This window comes from Heloderma suspectum, chromosome 5 (assembly GCF_057233095.1).
Source record: "Heloderma suspectum isolate Gila_16-S chromosome 5, 16-S_ref, whole genome shotgun sequence".
In the NCBI taxonomy this organism is placed as follows: domain Eukaryota; kingdom Metazoa; phylum Chordata; class Lepidosauria; order Squamata; family Helodermatidae; genus Heloderma; species Heloderma suspectum.
The window spans coordinates 200,781,543-200,805,771 of NC_139462.1; the positions used below are offsets into that span (position 1 = coordinate 200,781,543).

Consider the following 24,229-nt stretch of genomic DNA (forward strand, 5'->3'; position numbering starts at 1 on the left):
CTTCCCCCTATATCTAATTATAGACAGCAAGCTCCTTTGGGCAGGGACCTGTCTTCTTGGTTGTTGCTCTGAAAGCACTTTTGATATTGATGGTGCTTTATAAATAATAGGTAACTGTAACTAATATGCATACTTCCTGAGTTTTCCTTGCTACATATAGGTACTGGGTTTGTTCTTTTACAGTCCTTTAGGAATCTTACTATTACGCATAGATTCTTATTAGTAATTTGAGGGGGATTTCAGCTACGTCTTTTAACACCCCAGAGTGTAATCAGCAGGAAATACTGATTTGGACTCATGCCTGAAAGTGAAATATTCTTGACCAGCTCTTTTCTTATCCCAGTACAACCCCCTCCAACTCCAAAACCAGCCATTAGGCAGAGTGAGGCAACTGCCTTAGGTGGCAGATCCTGGGGGGATGGAGAATGGTAACAAGACATTACCATTCTCCATCCCCTCTTGGAGGGCAGAGCTCTATGTGTACCACACAGCCTGCCCCATTCCTCTTAAGGTTCCCTGCTACCCCCAGGGGTGGTAATAGCAGCCAGCGCTGAAATAAGATTCAGCTGCCAGTCTAGTTGGCTTCTGTACATGGAATGGTGGAGAGGCGCCATCTTGTCCTTTGCCTCAGGCAGCACAACATCTTGGGCCAGCCTTACACAACTATTTCTACGCATTCCACTAATTATCTGGTCAGAACCTACCTTTATTTTAAAAGAACAAAGCAAGTTAGGCACTGAGCGATACAGCTTTCTTTGTACCTCCCATGATTTTGCTCTAAGTTATGGAGAGCACTGGAGCCACCATAAATACTGAGAAGCAAGGCAAGGAAAGCAAAAGGAAACAAAATATAAATATTATCATTTTCTTCCCTTCAGCGTATGTCAAAACTGTCTGTGCATGAACATTGTGCTTTTGGAAGATCTAGATGAGGGTGGTTTGGGAAGGAGCAAATCTCAGTTCTGCTGTAAAACCCACCATTTCCTCTTCCATTTCCCTTGTAGGTATAATGTTTGGAAAACCGGATGAGTGGAAATTATTCTGCTTTCCTAGTTTCTGCAGCAGAATGCAATGATTTATGCTACAAATGGGAAATAAATATGTCTTCGGGTTTTACATTTTATGCTACATCTAAGATATATTATGTATGTCCTCTTAAAGTGGATGTATGTCTTAGAAAAAGCATTTAATAGCTTAGTTCAATATTTAATTCTTTATAAATATTTTTATGAGAGGAGCAAGTTACACACCAATAAGATAGGGCTGTATCAACAAACTTGATTTTAATATTAAAGTCAACTCTATTGTATCTGCTCTATTGTCTCAGAGAAGAAGAGGAAAATATGGTTTTAAAGTACTATATAGAACTGTATACTATGCTATTTGGAACAGGGCCAGAAGTAAAATGCATTGAGGGCCACATAATTTATGTTGATCTAATTCATAAATCAAACTAAGTATGTTATTTAAAAATATTATGTAATTTACTATCACAATAAAAAGCTCACTTCATTAATTAACTCTTTGTAACCTGCCATTTTAAGACATTGCACTGCATTACAGATATAATGGTTATGGTGCTAATTTCTTTTATTATAAAACTCTTAAGTTAATCCCTGAATAAGAAAGCAATCCTAACCTTCCATCAAAGGTTGGCTGAAGGCGCTAGGATGGAGGAGAGAAGCCCATCTGCAAGCAAAGAGAAGCTTTGCCCGCAGGATGGAATGTTCATGCCAGAGGCCTCTGGTATGCCCACAGATACCTCTGTGGGCACAGGAGTACCACCAGTGGTAGGGCCCAATCCAGGGCATTCCAAGACCTAGATCAAATGCCCCCTCGCTCCCCCAGATCAGGACCCGAATCTATGCAGCTCCAGGTTTTCAACAGGAGGGAAATTTTAGAAAGTAAAGATCTGTTGGGAAAAGGGCAGAAAAGCAACCCCACCCCCACCTTCACTGGAGTGGGTTGGCATGGCTCTGGAAGTGGCAAATCATCTGCCATGAAACTGTCCACTGTGCCCCACCCCAGGATTGCTCTGCCCACATGTTTCACACAGCTGTAACTGAGTGCATTTTCCTGTTCTGCTACCTTCAGATGCTACTGGATACTTAAAATATATAAAGCAAAATCTGTTGTTTAGAAGATGTCTTCAGAACTCAAGTGGTGTCACTAACAGTGAATATTTTTTCTCCCTTGTGAAAGTTATGGCTGCCTTGGTTAAAACAATCCTTTTCTAGATCAAGAGCATTAAGGTCACTCTTCCCATATAATATTCATAATAAGAAACTAGTCTGAAAAGGCTTGAGTATATTATGAGAATGTGCAGTCCCCGACACCCGGAAAAATTCAGTAATGAGACTGCTCCTGGGGCAGAAAAAAACATCACATGACTCAATTTGTATGATCTCTCATTTCTGGGCAAGGTGTTTATGTGTGTGGAGGCAGCCATCAGTTCTTGACAATATTATCTGGATCCATTTTGATCTGAAACAGATTTGGGACAAAAATTACCTAGGGTGTCCTGGTTGATAACCGACACCACGAGACAGTAAGAGGAATACAACCTTGTTGATTTTCCTGCATCTCTCAGCAGCTTTCAGTACCATCAATCATGGTATCCTTCTGAATTTCCTATCTGGGTTTGGAACTGGAAGAACCACATTGCATTAGTTTTATTCCTATGTGACTAGAAGATGAAGATGCCAGAAAGTGATGCTGGGAAACTGCTGCTCCACCCTAGGGCATGTGTGTTACGGGGTGGCACTAGGTTCTACGCTTTAGCTCATGCCATTTTAACATATTCATGAAACAACTGGCAGAAGCTGTTCAGGGAATGAGGGTAAAGTGTCATCAGTATGTTGGTGACACCCATCTAAGAACGTAAGAAGAAAAGTGTTGGATCAGACCAAAGGCCTATCTAGTCCAGTATTCTGTTCTCACAGTGGCCAACCAGAAGCTTATGGAAAGCCCAAAGCAGGACATGAGTGCAACAGCATCTTCCTGATTGTGTTCCCAGCAACTGGCACACAGGGGCATACTGCCCCGATACTAGAGATAATATATAGTCATCATGACTAGTAGCCATTGCTAGCATTATCCTCCATGATCTCTATTTCTTCTTTTCATCAGATGTATGGGTGATGTCTAAATGGCCATAACTTCCTGGTAGAGCACATGCTTTGCACACAAATGGTCCAAAGTCCAATCCCTTGCATCTCCAGGTAGACCTGGGAAGTTTCCTGTCTGAAACTCTGGAGACCTACTGCTAGTTGGCTTGGATAATACTGAACTAGAAGGACCAATGGTATAAGGCAACTTCTTATGTTCCTTATGTCATGCAAGTGCTGCATCGACTGAATAAGAACTAATAAACTGAAGCTCAATCCAGACAAGATGAAGGCATTGATGGTGGGTGGCTTAGATGACTCTGGGGTTGGTTTTAGGAAGCAAGCAAAAGAAAGCTCATCTATCTGTTGCTTAAACTAGTTAACCTCAGGGCTCATGTAGATATTAGTTGTGTCTGCACCAGACCACAGTAGTCACAACCTCCCTGGAGCAAATGTCCACTCACTATGAATAAGCTGGTTTCAAATCCTAAATGGGAATCCTAGTCAGACTTATCAGTCATTAACATTGCAACGGACAAAATGTTTCACCATTGATCATGATTAACCAGCACACTGGGACTCTGGGGAGGAGCTGATGGACCCCTTTATGGGAAGCAGAATAAATAATTATCAAATATATCATAGCAGACCTGGTTTACATGCATCCAACTGAGGGCTAATCTGGGGGTGGGGAGAGAAGGCCACAATAGAACCCTAGAGGGTTTTTCCTTCATATGCTCAGTTGTAGCTGTGCATCAGGAGATGGAGATGGATCTGCTTAAAAATAAGTACATAAATTTACCTTGCTCTGAAGCTGCATAACTTCTTTTGCAAACACACTGTCAATTGTAGCCGGCATATGCTGATAGAGTGAGTTGGAAAGTTCTTTCTTTGCACTTGCTTTGTATTTTGCCTAGAAGGCAAAAGAGAGAAGTAATGCAGCAATTATTTCAAACAGATTAAAAAGGACATTCAGGAGGAAAGGTTCACATTACGCCTTTCAACAAGTGGATATAAAAATAGATTTTCACCATGTCTGGAATGGGAACAAATGTTTGTAGACCTGTCTTTGAAATTCTGGGTGCAGCATTAAAAAGGTTTGTCGGCCTCGTAAGCAGTTATCTTCACAACCTTTGTGGCAGACCAAGCTGATTGAATTAACTTTTTAAAAATGGTACCTCTCCCACTGTAGGGGCTTTTAAAATGACCCCCCCTCATTTTTTCACTTTCCATGACCACCTCTCAAAACAGACCCCACCAACTCAGTCAGCCTACATCTCACAGCATTGCTTAATTCCCTGTCCACTGCCCTTCTACACAATCCAGTCAAATTACTGCCTTATTAAATCTCAAACAACTGATTATGTGTTACAACTATAACTCCTATGTGTGTACCTGAGTTGTTCACAATTTGGTTCTGTTTATTTATTTGCTCCCCCTTCATGGATCACTGCCTTGTTGTGGCGAAGGGGCTTGCGAAACTCAGTGAAGCCATAAGCTATGCCGTGCAGGGCCACCCAAGACGGACAGGTCATGGCAGAGAGTTCTGACAAAATGTGGTCCACTGGAGAAGGAAATGGCAACCCACTCCAGTATTCTTGCCAAGAAAACCCCATGGAACGTATCACAAGGCTAAAAGAGATGACGCCGGAAGATGAGCCCCTCAGGTCGGAAGGTGTCCAATATACTACTGGGGAAGAGCAGAGGGAATTTCCAAGTAGTGCCAGAAAGAGTGAAGCGGCTGGGCCAAAGCCGAAAGGACACTCAGCTATGGATGTGTCTGGTGGTGAAAAGGAAGTCCGATGCTGTAAAGAACAATATTGTTTAGGAACCTGGAATGTAAGATCAATGAATCAAGGTAAGCTGGAGGTGGTCAAACATGAGATGGCAAGATTGAACATTGACATCTTGGGAATCGGAGAACTAAAATGGACAACCATGGGAGAATTTAATTCAGGTGACCATTATATCTACTACTGTGGGCAAGAATCCCTTAGAAGAAATGGAGTAACACTCATAGTCAACAAAAGGGTGGGAAAAGCAGTACTGGGGTACAATCTCAAAAACGATAGAATGATCTCAGTACGAATCCAAGGCAAACCATTCAACATCACAGTAATTCAAGTCTATGCCCCAACCACTGAGGCCGAAGAAGCTGAGGTTGATCGGTTCTATGAAGACCTACAACACCTTCTAGAACTAACACCAAAAAAAAGATGTCCTCTTCATCATAGGGGATTGGAATGCTAAAGGAGGAAGTCAAGAAATCACCGGGATAACAGGCAGGCATGGCCTTGGTGTACAAAATGAAGCAGGACAAAGGCTAATAGAGTTTTGCCAAGAGAACATGCTGATCATAGCAAACACTCTTTTCCAACAGCACAAGAGGCGACTTTACACATAGACATCACCAGATGGTCAATATCGAAATCAGATTGATTATGTACTTTGCAGCCAAAGATGGAGACACTCCATACAGTCAGTAAAAATAAGACCTGGAGCTGACTGTAGCTCAGATCATGAGCTTCTTATTGCAAAATTTTGGCTTAAAATGAAGAACGTAGGGAAAACCACTAAACCATTCAGGTATGACCTCAATCATATCCCTTATGAATATACAGTGGAGGTGACGAATAGATTTAAGGGATTAGACCTGATAGACAGAGTGCCTGAGGAACTATGGACGGAGGTCCGTAACATTGTTCAGGAGGCAGCAACTCAATCCATCCCAAAGAAAACGAAATGCAAGAAAGCAAAGTGGCTGTCTGAGGAGGCTTTACACGTAGCTGAGGAGTGAAGGGAAGCGAAAAGCAAGGGAGAAAGGGGAAGATATATCCAACTGAATGCAGAGTTCCAGAGAATAGCAAGGAGAGACAAGAAGGCCTTCTTAAATGAACAATGCAAAGAAATCGAGGAAAACAACAGAATGGGAAAGACTAGAGATCTCTTCAAGAAAATTGGAGATCTCAAGGGAACATTTTGTGCAAAGATGGGATGATAAAGGACAAAGAAGGCAGGGACCGAACAGAAGCAGATGAGATTAAGAAGAGGTGGAAAGAATACACAGAAGAACTATACAGGAAAGATCTGAATGTCCCTGATAGCCATGATAGTGCGCTCACTGAACTTGAGCTGGACATCCTAGAGAGTGAAGTCAAGTGGGCCTTAGGAAGCATTACTAACAACAAAGCCAGCGGAGATGACAGTATTCCAGCTGAGCTGGATCCTAAAAGATGATGCTGTTAAAGTGCTGCACTCAATATGCCAACACATTTGGAACACTCAACAGTGGCCACAAGACTGGAAAAGGTCAGTTTACATTCCAGTTCCAAAGAAGGGCAATGCCAAAGAGTGTTCAAACTACCGTACGATTGCGCTCATTTCACATGCCAGCAAGCTTATGCTCCAAATCCTACAAGCTAGGCTTCAGCAGCATGTGAACCGAGAACTACCGGAAGTACAAGCTGGGTTTAGAAGAGGCAGAGGAACTAGAGATCAAATCGCCAACATTCACTGTATCATGGAGAAAGCAAGAGAATTCCAGAAAAACGTCTATTTCTGCTTCATTGACTACGCTAAAGCCTTTGATTGTGTGGATCACAACAAACTGTGGCAAATTCTTAAAGAGATGGGAGTACCAGACCACCTTACCTGTCTCCCGAGAAACCTGTACGAGGGTCAAGAAGCAACAGTGAAAACTGGACATGGAACAACCGATTGGTTCAAAATTGGGAAAGGAGTATGACAAGGCTGCATATTGTCGCCCTGCTTATTTAATTTATATGCAGAGTACATCATGAGAAACGCCAGGTTGGATGAATCACAGGTCGGAATTAAGATTGCTGGGAGAATTATCAACAACCTCAGATACGCAGACGATACCACCCTAATGGCAGAAAGCAAAGAGGATCTAAAGAGCCTCTTGTTGAGGGTGAAAGTGGAGAGTGCAAAAGCTGGTTTGAAACTCAACATTAAAAAAACTAAAATCATGGCATCTGGCCCCATCACTTCCTGGCATATAGAAGGGGAAGAAATGGAAGCAGTGACAGATTTTATTTTCTTGGGCACCAAGATCACCGCAGACGGTGACTGTAGCCATGAAATTAAAAAACACTTGCTCCTTGGGAGGAAAGCTATGGCAAACCTAGACAGCATAGTAAGAAGCAGAGACATCACCTTGCCGACAAAGGTCCGTCTAATCAAAGCTATGGTTTTCCCAGTAGCAACGTATGGCTGTGGGAGCTGGACTATAAGGAAGGCAGAGCGCCGAAGAATCGATGCTTTCAAACTGTGGTGCTGGAGAAGACTCTTACGAGTCCCCCGGACTGCAAGGAGGTCCAATCAGTCCATCCTAAAGGAAATCAACCCTGACTGCTCATTGGAAGGACAGATACTGAAGCTGAAGCTCAAATATTTTGGCCACCTAATACGAAGAGAAAACTCCCTGGAAAAGACCCTGATGCTGGGAAGGATTGAAGGCAAAAGGAGAAGGGGACGGCAGAGGATGAGATGGCTAGATAGCATCACCGATGCAATGAATATGGACTTGAGCACGCTCCGGGAGAGAGCGCAGGACAGGAAGGCCTGGCGTGCTATGATCCATGGGGTCACGAAGAGTCGGACACAACTGAACGACTGAACAGCAACAAATTCATTTGCTCAGCTGTCTTTTTTTCCCTTGCTTTAACTGTAGTCTCGACATGTATCTTTAATAAAATTAAATATAATGGGTTTTTATTTATTTTTTTAAAAACTCCTTATGAAGGCGGAATGTAGGTGTAAGCATTGCTTCCCTAACCGTTATGAGATCCCCTGCATAGTAGGAAACTAATGCCCAGTGCAATGGTCATAGCCAAAGCTTCTTTCAAGGTTTTCTCTAGACGTGAAGAGTTAATATATCCACAAATCCAACAAAAGTCAAATGCATATGCATAGTTCCCAGACACATCTAAAGGTTTGGGTTGAATCATGCCTAACGGATGAAGGGGAAAATGTTTCTGATTGCCCAAATGGGGACAGGGTAGAAATAGGTCATGAGCATACCATAAAACATCATAACTAGGCAAAGAAGCCAAAGAGTTACAGGGAGAAATTACTATTATTTTTTTAACATTCCTATAACACCCCATAGCCAAAGCACTCTGGGTGGCTTACAGAAGTTACAGAAATGCCCACACCAGAGAAATCTGGAGAGGGACACTTTGTGTAGGTGTTTCTAATGCTAATGCTAGAAGTCTCTGAGCCAAGACGGGACAGTTGGGGTGCTTGGTTTCAAAGGAGAACACAGATATAGGGGGCATAATTGTCAGGATTCCCTTAGCCCCCAATTCACTTCAATGCCCAAACATACACAGAGCAGAGGCTTCAGTCTACAGCTTTTAATCCACTTCACAGGGTCATACAGATGCAAATTCTCAGAGAACTCTCCGTCTAACAAAAGGAATGCCTTCAGGGGATCCAAATGGAATTTACGACAGTTGCCTGCCGTTTGAAGAGGGAGGTGGTCTCGCTAGCCTAACTTAAGGGGGCAGAGGTCCCTCTCTTCTCATGAGGCCTCTAAGAGCAGCTTTTCATGCAAGGCCAATCAGGTAGACCATCTAAGTTCCGCCCTTGCCTTCTCTCTCTTTGCTCGCAACTGGAATCTATTAGGTCAACCTCCTTTTCGCTGCCTCTCATGGAGGGGGGGTGGTGAGGAGGGACCCTCAAGCTCAGCCGTCTGTACGCTTGTAACCTGAGAAGCAGGCCTACTCATATCTGGACTAGCCTAGGAAAACACCTCCCCCATGTCTGATGGTTCTCCTTCAGAATCTGAACTGCTATCCCACACCCTGTGCTCAGAAACACCCCAGACAATAATGGAAATGTGGTGGAATGGAAAGAACCAGTGGGATATGGTCCATCTCTCAATACAAAACGTATAGGAAGGACAGGGAATGGTGCCCTGGGGGGGGAGAGGTCTCGCTCTGTATGTCAGACACTGTCAGATTAACTAGAAATCTCAAAGGGGCCAGCCTCCTCCCCTGAATCCTTGTGGGTGACTATACCAGGCCCAAAAAGTAATTTAGTCTGGGGACATGCTAACATAGCTCTGACCAAAATGCTCTCCAAGAGGAAAGCTGGGCTTTTTAGCTTAGAAAATATACATATTAGGTGACGGGGGCAGGGGACCATGACAGAGGTGTATCTAGTTATGCATGGTGTGGAGAAAGTGGAGAAAGTGAAGGTTTTTCCCAGTCTCATAATACTAGAACCTGGAGGTCACCCAATGAAGCTGAAGAGCGGAAGATCCAGGACAGAATGCATTATTATGAAAGTCACTACCACAAGATGTAGTGATGGCCACCAACTTGGATGGGTTAAAAGGAGTTTGGACAAATTTATGGTGAATAAAGCTATCAACGGCTACTAGTCATGATGGTTGTACATTATCTTGTCGTATTGGAGGCAATGTGTCTCTAAATACCAGTTCCTAGGGAACACAAGTAGGAGGATGCTAAATTGTGCTCAGGTCTTGCTTGTGGGCTTCCCATAGGTATCTGGTTGGCCACTACACAAACATGTAGAATGCTGGGGTAGAAAGGGCTTTGGTCTGATCTAGCACTGCTCTTTTTAGGTTCTTATGTTAAGTTTAGAATCTCATCTGAGGCAGTATAGTTATGCGGATTTGTGGATTTCATTCCTACACATTTATCACATCATACTTTTTAAAATCACTAAAGCCTGTATATATTTCTTTCAAAAGGTATATTCAGAAGAAATATTGATATCTTCATGCGTACTTAGAATCAATAAGAGCCAAAAGAATTCACACATAGCACAGGGTGTCAAACATATTGGATAATATAGATCAAATTGGCTAAAGGTTATGAGCTAGTACCCAACTAATTTATATTCAGCACATCAAAAACTTATTAAATCAGTTAAAAAGGCTAAGGGTATCTAGGTCTTGAACACTCTGACTTCCATTTTTAACTCAAACTTAGGTATTAAAGTAATTCCAGTGTGCTACTTGAAACCCATTACCAGCTTCCACTGATGTGTACCTCTAAGACATTTGCTCATTTTTAGAATTAAAACAGTCCTAATAAAAGTAATTAAAAAAAACTAGCTCCAGAATGTTATTACATTTCTATTCCGCCCAATAGCCAAAGCTCTCTAGGTGGTTCACAAAAATTAAAACCACAAAGTACAACATAAAAGAAAATATAAAACCTTAAAACTACAATATAAAAGTACAACCAGAATAAAACCTAGCAGCAATGCAGAGGTTTAAAGTACAGATTTAAAACAGCAGAGCTAAAAGACTAGAATGCTAAAATTCTGGGAAAATAAAAAAGGTCTTCATCTGCTGCTGAAAGGAGTACAACATAGCCGCCAGACAAACCTCTCCAGAGAGCTCATTCCACAGCTGGAGTGCCACAGCAGAAAAGGCTCTCTTCCTGGTAGAGGCAGGGGCTCCCAGAGAAGGACCCCTGAAAATGATCTTAGGGTCTGGGCAGATACATATGGGGAGAGATGATCCTTCAGATAACCTGGCTCCAAACTATTTAGGGCTCTGAATGTTAATACCAGCATTTTGAATCGTGCCCAGACATGGTATTTTTCCAGCCAGGGCAGCTGGAAAAATACTGCCATAATAAGATCTCGCTGTCCTGTTTTGGACCAGATGAAGTTTCCAGACCATTTTCAAAGGCAGCCCCACATATAATGCATTACAGTAATCCAGGTAAAAGGTTATCAGAGCATGGATAACTGAAGCTAAGCAATCTCTGTCCAGAGAAGGGCGTACTTGGTATATCAGCCTAAACTGATAAAAGGGGATCTTAAGCCTAAACTGATAGAAAGGTGCTCCTAAATTTAGGCTGATAAAAGATAATCTGTCTTCTCTGTTACAGAGAGAACTGAGTAGTTCCTGCATCCTCAGAGGAGACATGACCAGAACAGCTACAGTTTCTATGAACAATTTAGGGCGCATTCCTATGGACTCCACCCTCGCTACTCAAAAGCCCCCAAACACAGAGGCTTCCAAGATTCTGATGCTCTGCCAGGTTGAAGCCAGCAGGACGGGAGGAGCAGCGGAGGCAATCTTTGCCTCCCTGTCCCCCGTTCTATGCTGTTTTCGTTAGACAGGCTTTCAGCCCATCTAGCAAGGCAGGGTACTTGAAAGGGAAGAAAGGTGGCTGGAGGAGGCTCAGGATAAATCATATCCTGGCCTCTCCAGTCTCCTCCCCTCACTGCCCCCATCTTCAAGGTCTATTTTCCAGCCTTGGAGAGGCAGCTGGTGTGGTTCTCTCTGTGATGGCTGCAAAGGGGCAGGGGTGGATCTCTGACTCCCCTTTCGAGGTTGCTGCACTGTCTCTGACCTCGGAAGGGGTTTTCCGAGCCATCCTATGGCCCCTGGGACCCTTGCCCAGGGACCATAGGATTGGTCTCTTAAGCACACAAGAGATCAGTCATTTATAATTTGCGCTTGCTAACATTTTAACCAATTCAAGTGACTTAGAGTTTCTCACACAGAGGCTTTTTATCCCACAATTTTTTCGGGGCTTTTGCTTCCAGATTCTTTGCAGGATTACGATCGGCCCTTAATATGTGCTTCCCTTTTTTCCCCTTTATCTGTGAGTTCTATATGTTTCATCATACAGGCACTAGATGGTGCTGTGGTATAGTTCCTGTTATTCTGCAACTTCCTCTTTTCATGGAGAAATTCAACTCGTATTTTAATGGCTCATTATCTCTGATCTTTAAAAAAAGGGGGGGGGGAATAAAGGTCAGAAGATACAGGATTGGCCCTGGAGGCTGACAGCATCATGTAAAGGACTCACAAACTTCTGTGAGTAACCAATCTCAATAGCATGATAAAAGCCCCATGTGGAGAAGCCCTTCTTATAAATGTTGCCATCCTGTTGACTGCATAATCTCAAATTAGCTAAGCTCACCTACATGATTTGTCCAAGAAGCACTGCCTTCATTCTCAGTTGACCTCACCCTCAGTGATGGCATCACATAACCAAACCCAACTGGCTAAATCGCATATACACGTACACACATCTAAATTTATGTACACACACATACATTGAACAACATTAAATAGTATTAACGTAATCCCATTCAATGCATGATCCCTGTTAGTTGAGCTCATATGACTCACTCTGGGAAAAACAAAGGACTAGGGGCAGAAGGGAGGTACTGAAACAGGAGATGTAGAACAGCAGCACTGAACAGACTTAGAGGGGGTGCATATTCTCAGTCAAAGCATTTTTTAGGAAATTGTGCTACTTCTCATCAAATGCTACTTTCAGCATGAAAACTGAAATGGAGAAAACATTCAGTGGAATTTTATTTACCCCTCAATTTATTCATCTATAAAATCAGGAGCTAGAGACAATTTAATAACTGTAAAATATTTTCAGCTCTGAATATACATTTCATTTATTACCTATAGTAGTAGTATTGTCATCTATGAAAATACTGGTGACTAATGCTGCTTCATAAAGCAAAGTGTAGAACCGGTAAACCACTACTGTGTAAGTCACTCCAGGACAATAAATATTACCAAACAACTCTCCAAATGTTCTGTGCCATACCTCAGAAATAAAGGCAGAAAGGTTTTTCACATGTATTAGCTGAGGGGTGTCAGATACAGAAGTGCATTTGCCTTTAGACTTCTCATATTCTTCCTTATAATGGACCTGCAAAGGGATGGGGTGGGTGGGGAAAGAAGTGGGTTAGAAAAGGGAAGCAGAAGGTAAGGAATTAAGAGAGACTGAGAGCGCATATGCGTATCTATCAATTAGGCAGAGTATATAAGCATGAAGTGAATGCATGAAAAAAAAATGGTTCAGATCACAAACATTCACTTAAGAAAATGCAGTAGTAAAAATACATATTTAAGTCTTCTGTGAATTTTAGAACAGAAGAGGCTAAATTAATGTTAACTTGAAGCGAGTTCGCAACTGTGAAGCCCTATCTTGGGTGCTTGCCAACCCAACCAATTTCACCTGTGGGTACACTGGTAGAACCTTTGATATAGATCTTAGCTTATGGGCAGGGTCATAGCGGTACAGACAGTAGAGCATTCACAATTATGGCCATAGCATCTATGTCATCTAAATATTACATGTATCTTGATAGCTTCCAGTAGTATGGCTGGATTGGAGTACTCCGATATTAAATCATGCACATAAGAACTGAGTTGACTCTCTTGAAATGGGGCTTGGTGGCACATAGTTACCTGGAATTCTCTTTGTTTGGTTTGGTTTTTATATTTACAAAATAAAGTCTATTTTATAAGGGTGTCTTCATAGTATTCTTTGCAACACAGACAGTAGTATATTCGTAATTGTATCAATTATTTCCCCTTCATGGATCACTGCCTTGTTGCGGCGAAGGGGCTTCAGTAACTCAGTGAAGCCATAAGCTACGCCGTAAGGGCGAACCAAGACTGACAGGTCATGGCAGAGAGTTCTGACAAAACGTGATCCACTGGAGAAGGAAATGGCAACCCACTCCAGTATTCTTGCCAAGAAAACCCCATGGAACGTTGTTGTTCAGTCGTTCAGTCGTGTCCGACTCTTCGTGACCCCATGGACCATAGCACGCCAGGCCTTCCTGTCCTGCGCTCTCTCCCGGAGCGTGCTCAAGTTCATATTCATTGCATCCGTGATGCTATCTAGCCATCTCATCCTCTGCCGTCCCCTTCTCCTTTTGCCTTCAGTCTTTCCCAGCATCAGGGTCTTTTCCAGGGAGTTTTCTCTTCGCATTAGGTGGCCAAAATATTGGAGCTTCAGCTTCATTATCTGTCCTTCCAATGAGCACTCAGGGTTGATTTCCTTTAGGATGGACTGATTTGACCTCCTTGCAGTATCACAAGGCTAAAAGAGATGACGCCGGAAGATGAGCCCCACAGATCGGAAGGTGTCCAATATACTACTGGGGAAGAGCAGACGGAATTTCCAAGTAGCGCCAGAAAGAGTGAAGCGGCTGGGCCAAAGCCGAAAGGACACTCAGCTGTGGATGTGCCTGGTGGTGAAAAGAAAAACCGATGCTGTAAAGAACAATATTGTTTAGGAACCTGGAATGTAAGGTCAATGAATCAAGGTAAGCTGGAGGTGGTCAAACATGAGATGGCAAGATTGAACATTGACATCTTGGGAATCAGCGAACTAAAATGGACAGGCATGGGCGAATTTAATTCAGGTGACCATTATATCTACTACTGTGGGCAAGAATCCCTTGGAAGAAATGGAGTAACACTCACAGTCAATAAAAGGGTGAGAAAAGCAGTACTGTGGTACAATCTCAAAAACGATAGAATGATCTCAGTACAAATCCAAGGCAAGCCATTCAACATCACAGTAATTCAAGTCTATACCCCAACCACTGAGGCCGAAGAAGCTGAGGTTGATGGGTTCTATGAAGACCTACAACACCTTCTAGAACTAACACCAAAAAAAGATGTCCTCTTCATCATAGGGGATTGGAATGCTAAAGGAGGAAGTCAAGAAATCACCGGGAGAACAGGCAAGCATGGCTTTGGTGTACAAAATGAAGTAGGACAAAGGCTAATAGAGTTTTGCCAAGAGAACACGCTGATCATAGCAAACACTCTTTTCCAACAGCACAAGAGGCGACTCTACACATGGACATCACCAGATGGTCAATATCGAAATCAGATTGATGATGTACTTCGCAGCCAAAGATGGAGAACATCATCAGTCAGTAAAAACAAGACCTGTAGTTGACTGGCTCAGATCATAAGCTTCTTGTTGCAAAATTTCGGCTTAAATTGAAGAAAGTAGGGAAAACCACTAAACCATTCAGGTATGACCTCAAATCATATCCCTTATGAATATACAGTGGAGGTGACGAATAGATTTAAGGAATTAGACCTGATAGACAGAGTGCCTGAGGAACTATGGATGGAGGTCCATAACACTGTTCAGGAAGCAGCAACTCAATCCATCCCAAAGGAAAAGAAATGCAAGAAAGCCAAGTGGCTGTCTGAGGAGGCTTTACAAGTAGCTGAGGAAAGAAGGGAAGTGAAAAGCAAGGGAGAAAGGGGAAGATATATCCAACTGAATGCAGAGTTCCAGAGAATAGCAAGGAGAGACAAGAAGGCCTTCTTAAATGAACAATGCAAAGAAATCGAGGAAAACAACAGAATGGGAAAGACTAGAGATCTCTACAAGAAAATCGGAGATCTCAAGGGAACGTTTTGTGCAAAGACGGGCATGATAAAGGACAAAGAAGGCAGGAACCTAACAGAAGCAGATGAGATTAAGAAGACATGGAAAGAATACACAGAAGAACTATATAGGAAAGATCTGAATGTCCCTGATAGCCATGATAGTGCGCTCACTGAACTTGAGCCGGACATCCTCGAGAGTGAAGTCAAGTGGGCCTTAGGAAGCATTACTAACAACAAAGCTAGCGGAGATGTCAGTATTCCAGCTGAGCTATTTAAAATCCTAAAAGATGATGCTGTTAAAGTGCTGCACTCAATATGCCAACACATTTGGAACACTCAATAGTGGCCACAGGACTGGAAAAGGTCAGTTTACATTCCAGTTCCAAAGAAGGGCAATGCCAAAGAGTGTTCAAACTACCGTACGATTGCGCTCATTTCACATGCCAGCAAGGTGATGCTCCAAATCCTACAAGCTAGGCTTCAGCAGCATGTGAACCGACAACTACCGGAAGTACAAGCTGGGTTTCAAAGAGGTAGAGGAACTAGAGATCAAATCGCCAACATTCGCTGCATCATGGAGAAAGCAAGAGAATTCCAGAAAAACGTCTATTTCTGCTTCATTGACTATGCTAAAGCCTTTGATTGTGTGGATCACAACAAACTCTGGTAAATTCTGAAAGAGATGGGAGTACCAGACCACCTTACCTGTCTCCTGAGAAACCTGTACGAGGGTCAAGAAGCAACAGTAAGAACCACACATGGAACAACCAATTGGTTCAAAATTGGGAAAGGAGTATGACAAGGCTGCATATTGTCGCCCTGCTTATTTAACTTATATGCAGAGTACATCATGAGAAATGGCAGGTTGGATGAATCACAGGTTGAAATTAAGATTGCTGGGAGAATTATCAACAACCTCAGATATGCAGACAATACCACTCTAATAGCAGAAAGCGAAAAGGATCTAAAGAGCCTCTTGTTGAGGGTGAAAGTGGGGAGTGCAAAAGTTGGTTTGAAACTCAACATTAAAAAAACTCAGATCATGGCATCTGGCCCCATCACTTCCTGGCATATAGAAGGGGAAGAAATGAAAGTAGTGACAGATTTTATTTTCTTGGGCTCCAAGATCACCGCAGACGGTGACTGTAGCCATGAAATTAAAAGACGCTTGCTCCTTGGGAGGAAAGTTATGGCAAACCTAGACAGTATATTAAGAAGCAGAGACATCACCTTGCCGACAAAGGTTCATATAATCAAAGCTATGGTTTTCCCAGTAGTAATGTATGGCTGTGAGAGTTGGACTATAAGGAAGGCTGAGCGCCAAAGAATTGATGCTTTCGAACTGTGGTGCTGGAGAAGACTCTCACGAGTCCCCTGGACTGCAAGGAGGTCAAATCAGTCCATCCTAAAGGAAATCAACCCTGACTGCTCATTGGAAGGACAGGTACTGAAGCTGAAGCTCAAATATTTTGGCCACCTAATACGAAGAGAAAACTCCCTGGAAAAGACCCTGATGCTGGGAAAGATTGAAGGCAAAAGGAGAAGGGGACAGCAGAGGATGAGATGGCTAGATAGCATCACCGATGAAATGGATATGAACTTGAGCACAGTCCGGGAGAGAGCGGAGGACAGGACGGCCTGGCGTGCTATGGTCCATGGGGTCACGAAGAGTCGGACACGACTTAACAACTGAACAACAACAATCAATTATTTAAAAACAGTTGCTTGCATGGTACATTTTATTTCTTTATTTTTGAACTATTTATTTAAAATATTGATATACTGCCTTTCAGTAACAAATTCCAGGGCAGTGCACAAAATTAATTTAAACTTTATTCACTCCCCCTTCACTGTCACACAAGAATGGATACCTCTTTTAACATCTTGAAAGATAATAGCTGGGTTCAGACAATCAGCAGAGGAAACAACACAGCATCGGTTGTTTCCCCCACCCCTGCGCATGCTGGTCACTTGACCAGGATTACCCTACTTACCCATGCCATGTCACAGGTTGCCATGTTGTCCAAACTCAGTGCACCACATGGCCATAGTGACTTTTACCCACCCTACAACCAGAGCTTGCAGTAGGGGCTGAAGGGTGGGTGAAAAGTCACTACAGCCATGCTGCTCTATGGTGCAGGTAATCAGGGTAATCCCGGTTGCATGACCAGCACACACAGGGGAAACAACTGATACTGCACTGTTTCCCCCACGGATTGTCCAGATCCAGCCATTAGGTGTCCCTCCAACAGATACACGTATCATCTAAAAAAGGAACAAAAAAAGTTTTTTTTTCTTGAAAATTATTGGTTTATTCCTATAAATATTTAATCAACTGGAACTCACACAATTAATTGGCTAAGATTCCTTTAATCAGACGACAGCCCTAAAGTAGTAGCAGTAACTACTACTACTACTACTACATTTCTATACTGCCCAATAGCCAAAGCTCTCCGGATGGTTTACAAAGATTAAACCGCCCTTTTCAAGTGATTTTATCATAATTTCCCAAGGTAATGAATGGCTATCCAGTATAGACTGGTACCTGAAACACTTTCTCTCTCTCTCCCTCTCTCTCTCTCTCTCTCTTCAGTGTGGGAAACGAGGCTTTACTTTTACATTTTGTTTCCTTTTTTACTTGAGGGAGAATACATTAGTACCTAAGCGCATCCAGTAACGGTATATTAACTGAACTCCTTCCAGAAAAAAACAACTCCACTCCATTTTAAATTCAGCTCAGTAGATTACTGGCAGCCTTTCAAGCAACATCCTGCGCTTTGTGCCTTATATTTACCTCATTCAAAAAATGAGATGCTACGCTTGAGTCAATGCTAGGAACAGGACAGAAAAATGCAAAGAAGGTAGGTGAGGACATCTCAGCATTTTTGTTATCAATACTATGCTCATGCTGGCAGAAATCCAACAGAGTTCCATTAAACCAGTGAAAAACACTTTACAGAAGAAAAAAAATCAATGGCCTACAGGAAGAAGGCTTTTTGTGGAAGGCAACGATTTTGCTTCATATTATCTATACTGAGCCTGACAAGTTTCCAATTCTGTATATGCAATAAAAGCATCAACACCAGACAACGACTTCAGGCACAATCCGAAGTTAAGCACAGTTTAAGTCCCAGATTTATCTGAACGGAAAAGAGTCCATTAACTGTGCCATTAAAATCAGTGGGGCTTAAAAGGGGACAGGGATAATATGGGCATGATACAGCCAAAGTTAAGCATTTTTAAGTGTACAAGTTGTTTTTAGTATATTATCTCAAGACTGCTCAATATTATTATCCCCCTATTACAGAGCTTGAAAGGTTATGGTGTGACCTATGGCTACTTTATTTATTTATTTATTTATTTATTGCATTTATACCCCGCCTTTCTCCCTCTCGCAAGGAACTCAAGGCGGCTTACATTATCCTCCTCCTCACCGTTGTATCCTCACAACAACAACCCTGTGAGGTAGGTTGGGCTGAGAGTCTGTGACTGGCCCAAAGTCACCCAGTGAGCTTCCATGGCCAAGTGGGGACTAGAACCCGGATCTCCCGGCTCCCAGTCCGTCACTCTCACCACTACACTACACTGGCTCTCCAGTAGTGACTTCCTACTTTGGGGAAGTCACAGAATTAAAAACACATATACATTATCAGAAAGTAAGTTTAAAAAAAACAAAAACAAATCAAAACTAAAGGGGGAGGGGGACAGCAATAATGACCACTGATAATCAATTTCCCCAGTTCCCCAAAGGCTTCCTGAAGAACCATGTTCTGAGCAAACAGCAAGGACTATACAATGAAGCAGCCAGAGGTGCCTCCTAGGGAGGGAATGTTATAGCTCAGGTGCTACCACAAAAAAGGCGCTCTCCCTCAAACCCACCTGCTGAACTTTTTGAGGCAGAGACTGGGTTCAGATGACATGACAGCCCAATATGGGTTAATTAATCCTTGGAGCAGCGTGGTGCGTCCCGTCTGCCATTATGAACATGCAAGCCCTGGCCAGGTCTACTTTAGGGTTATGTGAGGGCTTTTTAACCCTCAAATAACTCCTGCTGCCTAGGTTCAGATGACACAACAAGCCACATCAACCCCTGGCCGGGGCTTGCATATTCATAATGGCGGCTGGCCCGCATTGCAGCTCTCACAGGGAAATTAACTCAGGATGAGTTGTTCATGCCAACTGGCCCGGAGACTCAACTGCTCTAAATTATAGAAGCTCCAACTGGGAAATGTACCTCAACCATAACCCAAAATATTGTGGATGTGATCTTTAGGGTTTTTTTAACCTTATATTTAAATTAGAAGGTGTTAACATTCCAGAAACCAATATTCAAGGCTAGCCTAAGAAAAGTGGGTGAGAGCCACTAAATGCTTAAACTCATCACTTATTATGCCACTTTAAAGTCAGCTTCTAAATGATTTGGGTGTGCATTACATTATTTTAAATTCTGTCCAAGTATATCAATGTACTCTGAATTGAGCTTCTACTGAGAGATTACAAATGAATTACAGAAAAAGAAAAGCAGAAGACTAAAAGGACAAAAACTGGACCAACAATGTCATTTTTCCAGCCCTTTCACACACATGCATACCTATTTTTCAGGAACTAATTTCTATCAGAGTTTTGGATGCTTGCTTGAGGTAATATTTAAACACGACAGCTACTAGAAACATAAGCACACAATAAGGAATTAAAAGACCACTGGAAACCTTTACTTACATCACTTATCATTTCAGTACACCTCCTAGCAAGTTCCATGTTTCTGTCCTTAACAACAGGCTTAAGGAACACCTAGAGTAGAAAGAGGAAAGAATTCCAAAAAATGAATACAAATCACATAATGCATCCTTCAGAGCTTTACAGAACGTGTCTGAGCCACCTGCCTGTGCATCATCTTCCTCTTCCTCCTCCTCTTCTTCATTCTCTCTTGATTCCTGAAAAGGCATTCTCATTTTTTTGTTCTGTTAGAAAAACAGCAAAGTTCAGTAAGGCAAAATAGCTTGTGCTCTGCACAACTTGTTGAATGCCTGTGCCACTCTTGTCTTATGGCAAGCTGAGACTCCCCATGGTTTCTTCCTTATTTAGGCAGCGCTTGAAAGGTCTTATCTGAAAAATGCAGCACAAGAGTTGAGTGAAAGGTGTCACAGCTGCCCTTGCTAGTGGCCATTCTTAAAACAAAAATAGTTAATACCATCTTGCAACCAAGCAGATATATTTAAGGAAAATATCAAGCTATATGGATTTTGAAACTTAAACAATAGGATTACAAAATTAAGACAACTCAGAAATTCCGTGAACAATCTGACAAGCTCTGACATTTAAAATATCAGAGATCCTTGACCAACTATGACAAAAGCTCACTACCCATTGCAAAGGCTTGCATAGAAACAGCAAGCATAACTCTGATATATCTCCAGTTTTCCAGGAAGCCATATAGTTCAAGTTTAAGAATTTAACTATAGAATAAGCCCACATTAAATTTTAACACGTTTTGCTGAAAGCACTCCTGTCACTTTAAACAAAGAAACCTGGTCTGCTTAACAAGTTGAAATGATACTGTAAATGCATACCCCAGAAAACCTTCTAAAGTTTATTGATTAATGATTCAGAAAATTCTGATTCTTCAGAACAATTTCAGTGGTGCAATACTGGCTTTGGGACCACAGCCAAGACAGCATTAGAGTACTGTGTGTTGGTGTCATGGACTAAGCACCAGATTGCAGAGCTGGAAATGCTCCAGTAGCTTGTCCTACCTGCCCTGCACTCCCTTTCCCTCACATGAACCTGCTGCAGACCCATTTTTTTTCTGTTCCTCCTTCTTTGGGATTGGTCCTGTTTTCTGGAAGCTCTGAAAATATCATTCCAGGAGAACACCCAGTACTCGGCAGTGTTTCCCAGTTCTTGCCGCATCTACTCAGGGCCTTCCGAAGCAAAATCAAAAACCAAATGAAGCACAAGAACATATAAGTGGCTCACCCTGGACTAAAATCTTCCCGTGGCCACCACATGCTGAATTTGTCATGGAAACAGGACCTTCCACTTTCATCATCCTGGTATTTTCTGCCCCATTTCTCCTTCATGTATCTCACTACTTGGACTGTCCCTTTTGGGCTACACTGCACTCACATTGTATTATTAGGACAGAGACACTTGCCTCATAGGAGACTGTCAAGGTTCCCCTTAGGATCTGAACCCCCTGAGCAACTCTTGAAGGATCTCTTGCCTCCTTAAGAGCCCCATCTTCTTTTACTTTCCCCTTTCCAATAATGTGGGGTTTAAACTGTAGTCGTGGGGTGACTGACGCTCTAGACACAGGGTTTAACCACAACAGTTTATTGGTAAATTAAAGCAAGCAAATCACACTGATAAAAAAGGCATTAAGATAAAATAAACGTTGCAAAATGCAAGTTCCTTTACCCTAGCTGCATTTAGACTTCTCCAGGCTGCTTCTGCCTTCTCTCTTTTCATGCTCTGATCTCTCTGACTCTGATCTTACTGCTCTAGTCATTCCAATTCTCTCTTTTTATATACCCTCCTCCCTCAAAACCTAAAGTACTGTTTTAAAGCTGAAGAAATGAAACTTAACTGGGGACATAAAACTACTCCTCTCAGGGATACCCCCTCCCAACAAAAACCTGCAGGCCTCTAGGTATGACCTTTTTCTTTTCCTTGCCTCTGTAGGCTTCAAACCTTCACAGAAACACTTGGGGGGGAGAGACATTTTTTGTGATCACATCCAATGCCATGACCTCAGGAGACAGCCAAGAACAAGATACAGAGAAGCATGAATTAGCTAGGCCGGAAAAACCAGCAGAACGAGCTGTAGGGAACATAAAGCAAGGTAAACGCCTCAGCAGCATAATCTGAGAATGTTTAAGATTGGACAAGAGAACGTTAGACAGAGAGCAGGGTTCAGAAGGAAGAAGAGAGAATGGGAGCAGCACAGTGCATGGGAAACAGAGCAACATGAAACCTAAATATAGTGGCATTCAGCATAGTAGGAAAGGGATGGGATGAGGAAAATACTTGGGGCAGGGATAATAGACTGTAATTGCATTAACTTCACTAGAAATAAAAACCAATTGAAGCGTTACTTTTCTAAAAGCCGTATAGATTGGCAACAGAAAAGCTCCAGTCTAGAAATATCCTAAATCTAACATCTGAATGCAAGGGACAAACTAGACATTATATTGGCATGACCCATACCGTTTGTGCCTAATTCCAATGGGGGGGGGGAGTAACACCATAGCTGAAAGAGGCTGCCAAACCCTTTGTCAAGACTGAGCTATAGGCAGCTTTCTGAGATGAGCCCAGAGCTTCAAACCAGAACCAGGGACTCAGAATCAAGGACCAATCCAAATGAGTAACGGGATAAAGTAGGAGCCAGAACTGAATCCAGAGCCAAGACAACCTTGATGTTCAGGCAAAGTCAATACAAGGCAGCCCCACACAGAACAGAAGTTTCCTACATGCTAGCACCAGCAGCTCCTGATATCCTTTCTACACCAATGCTTCCCCTTCAAACTGACTCCCCCAACTCTCGTTGTCCTGTTGAGGCTCCAAGACCAGAAGTAAACTCCTTGGGATAAAAAAGGCCGCGAAAGTCAGTTTTGAGGACAAATGCTACCAGAGGAAGGGTTTAACATCCTCTTAGACCTGTCTTTCACTTTAAATCCACACACACACATACTCACACACTTGATAGGAATTCAGCACAACCCACAGGCTAAGACATGGGCTGTTCCACTAGTTTGACCCTAACCCCAGGGGTGGGGTGGGGAAAGTCCCTGGATGTTGTTCAAGAGAACTGACATAACATTAATTGAAAATGTATATCTAGCAATAATTAGGTAAGGAAAAGTTAGGCTCCCTACCAAGAATGCTACCCAACAAAGAAACACGGTTACCTTGACAACAGGGCACAATGATAAATATGGCTCTTTCCTGAAACATCCTGAAAAATATAATTCTGCCTACACACTGTCAAATACCTATTTTGCAATTGCCATACTACATTGGGAGAGCTACAGCAGCTGTATCTCTTGAAACGTTAGCATGCTTTAGGATTTAAATGACTATTTTATGCTCGTAACAAAATGTTGGGTAACCTAGCAAATATTTGAATATCTTTTTTATTTGCTACTTAGCATGTTTTGCTTTGCATACACTCCTTAATCAAACTTTAGGTCTCACAGCTCAGCTGGGAAAATTCTATAAAGACTTAAACAGAAGTGTTTGTGTTGAATAGTTCAGGAAATACTCGGTGTTAGCTTAAGACGTTATACATATAAAAAATTGCTAAATCAAGACTGAAACTGCTAAAGAAAAATAAAGGTTTTGGAAACCGTACCGCAAAATTCCTAGAAAGATAAAACTATAGGAAATATATTCTTAAATGGACGCCTCTCCCTTTCCTACATCCTAAATGGATGAGGCCATCTGACACAACAAGATATTTTGTTGCCTAAGGTGAAGGACAGGATGGTGTCCCCCTTCCCCATACAGAAGTGACTGGACTGCCAGCTGAATCTTATTTCAATACTCAAAATAGGATAATAACCTCCATCACACCTGAGGGCAGCAGACCAATTTAGGAAATCAGGACAGGCCTCATGGCCCACACAGCTCTGTCCTCCAACAGAGGGAAATGGACAGAAGAGATCTGCTACCCCCCAGCATTATCCAGTTAAAGTGGCTGCCTCACTCTATCTAATGGCAGGGCTGGCCCTACTGTGAGGCTTCAGGCCTATTCGCTCAACAACCTATGAGACTTTACAGCCTAGGAATTTCACCTATATAAAAAATATTAAAAATGGGAATTGGGCCTACATAAGCCCAAATCCTGCCTTAGGAGGGTGTCCATGCAAGAAGGGGCACAGCCCACCCAAATGAATGAAAGAGCACACAGGGCTTTGGATGGCTGCTCTTTATA

General features: G+C 42.5%; 1 protein-coding gene across 2 annotated transcripts in view; it reads right to left on the reverse strand.

Moving 5' to 3' along the window:
• The window catches only part of NEBL (nebulette), a 273,576-nt gene that overhangs the window by 79,516 nt on the left and 169,831 nt on the right, over positions 1–24,229 (reverse strand). Inside the window, exons 1-4 of one of the 2 annotated variants that reach the window (XM_084860476.1) lie at positions 20,181–20,264; positions 20,017–20,088; positions 12,695–12,799; positions 3,910–4,020 (exon numbers count right to left, since the gene is read on the reverse strand). The exons of the other annotated variant lie outside the window; for it this stretch is intronic. Coding sequence (XP_084716602.1) covers positions 3,910–4,020; positions 12,695–12,799; positions 20,017–20,088; positions 20,181–20,249 — 357 coding nt within the window. The 5' untranslated portion in view covers positions 20,250–20,264. Of the gene's footprint in view, positions 1–3,909; positions 4,021–12,694; positions 12,800–20,016; positions 20,089–20,180; positions 20,265–24,229 lie in introns of those variants that run through there. 2 annotated transcript variants of the gene reach the window in all.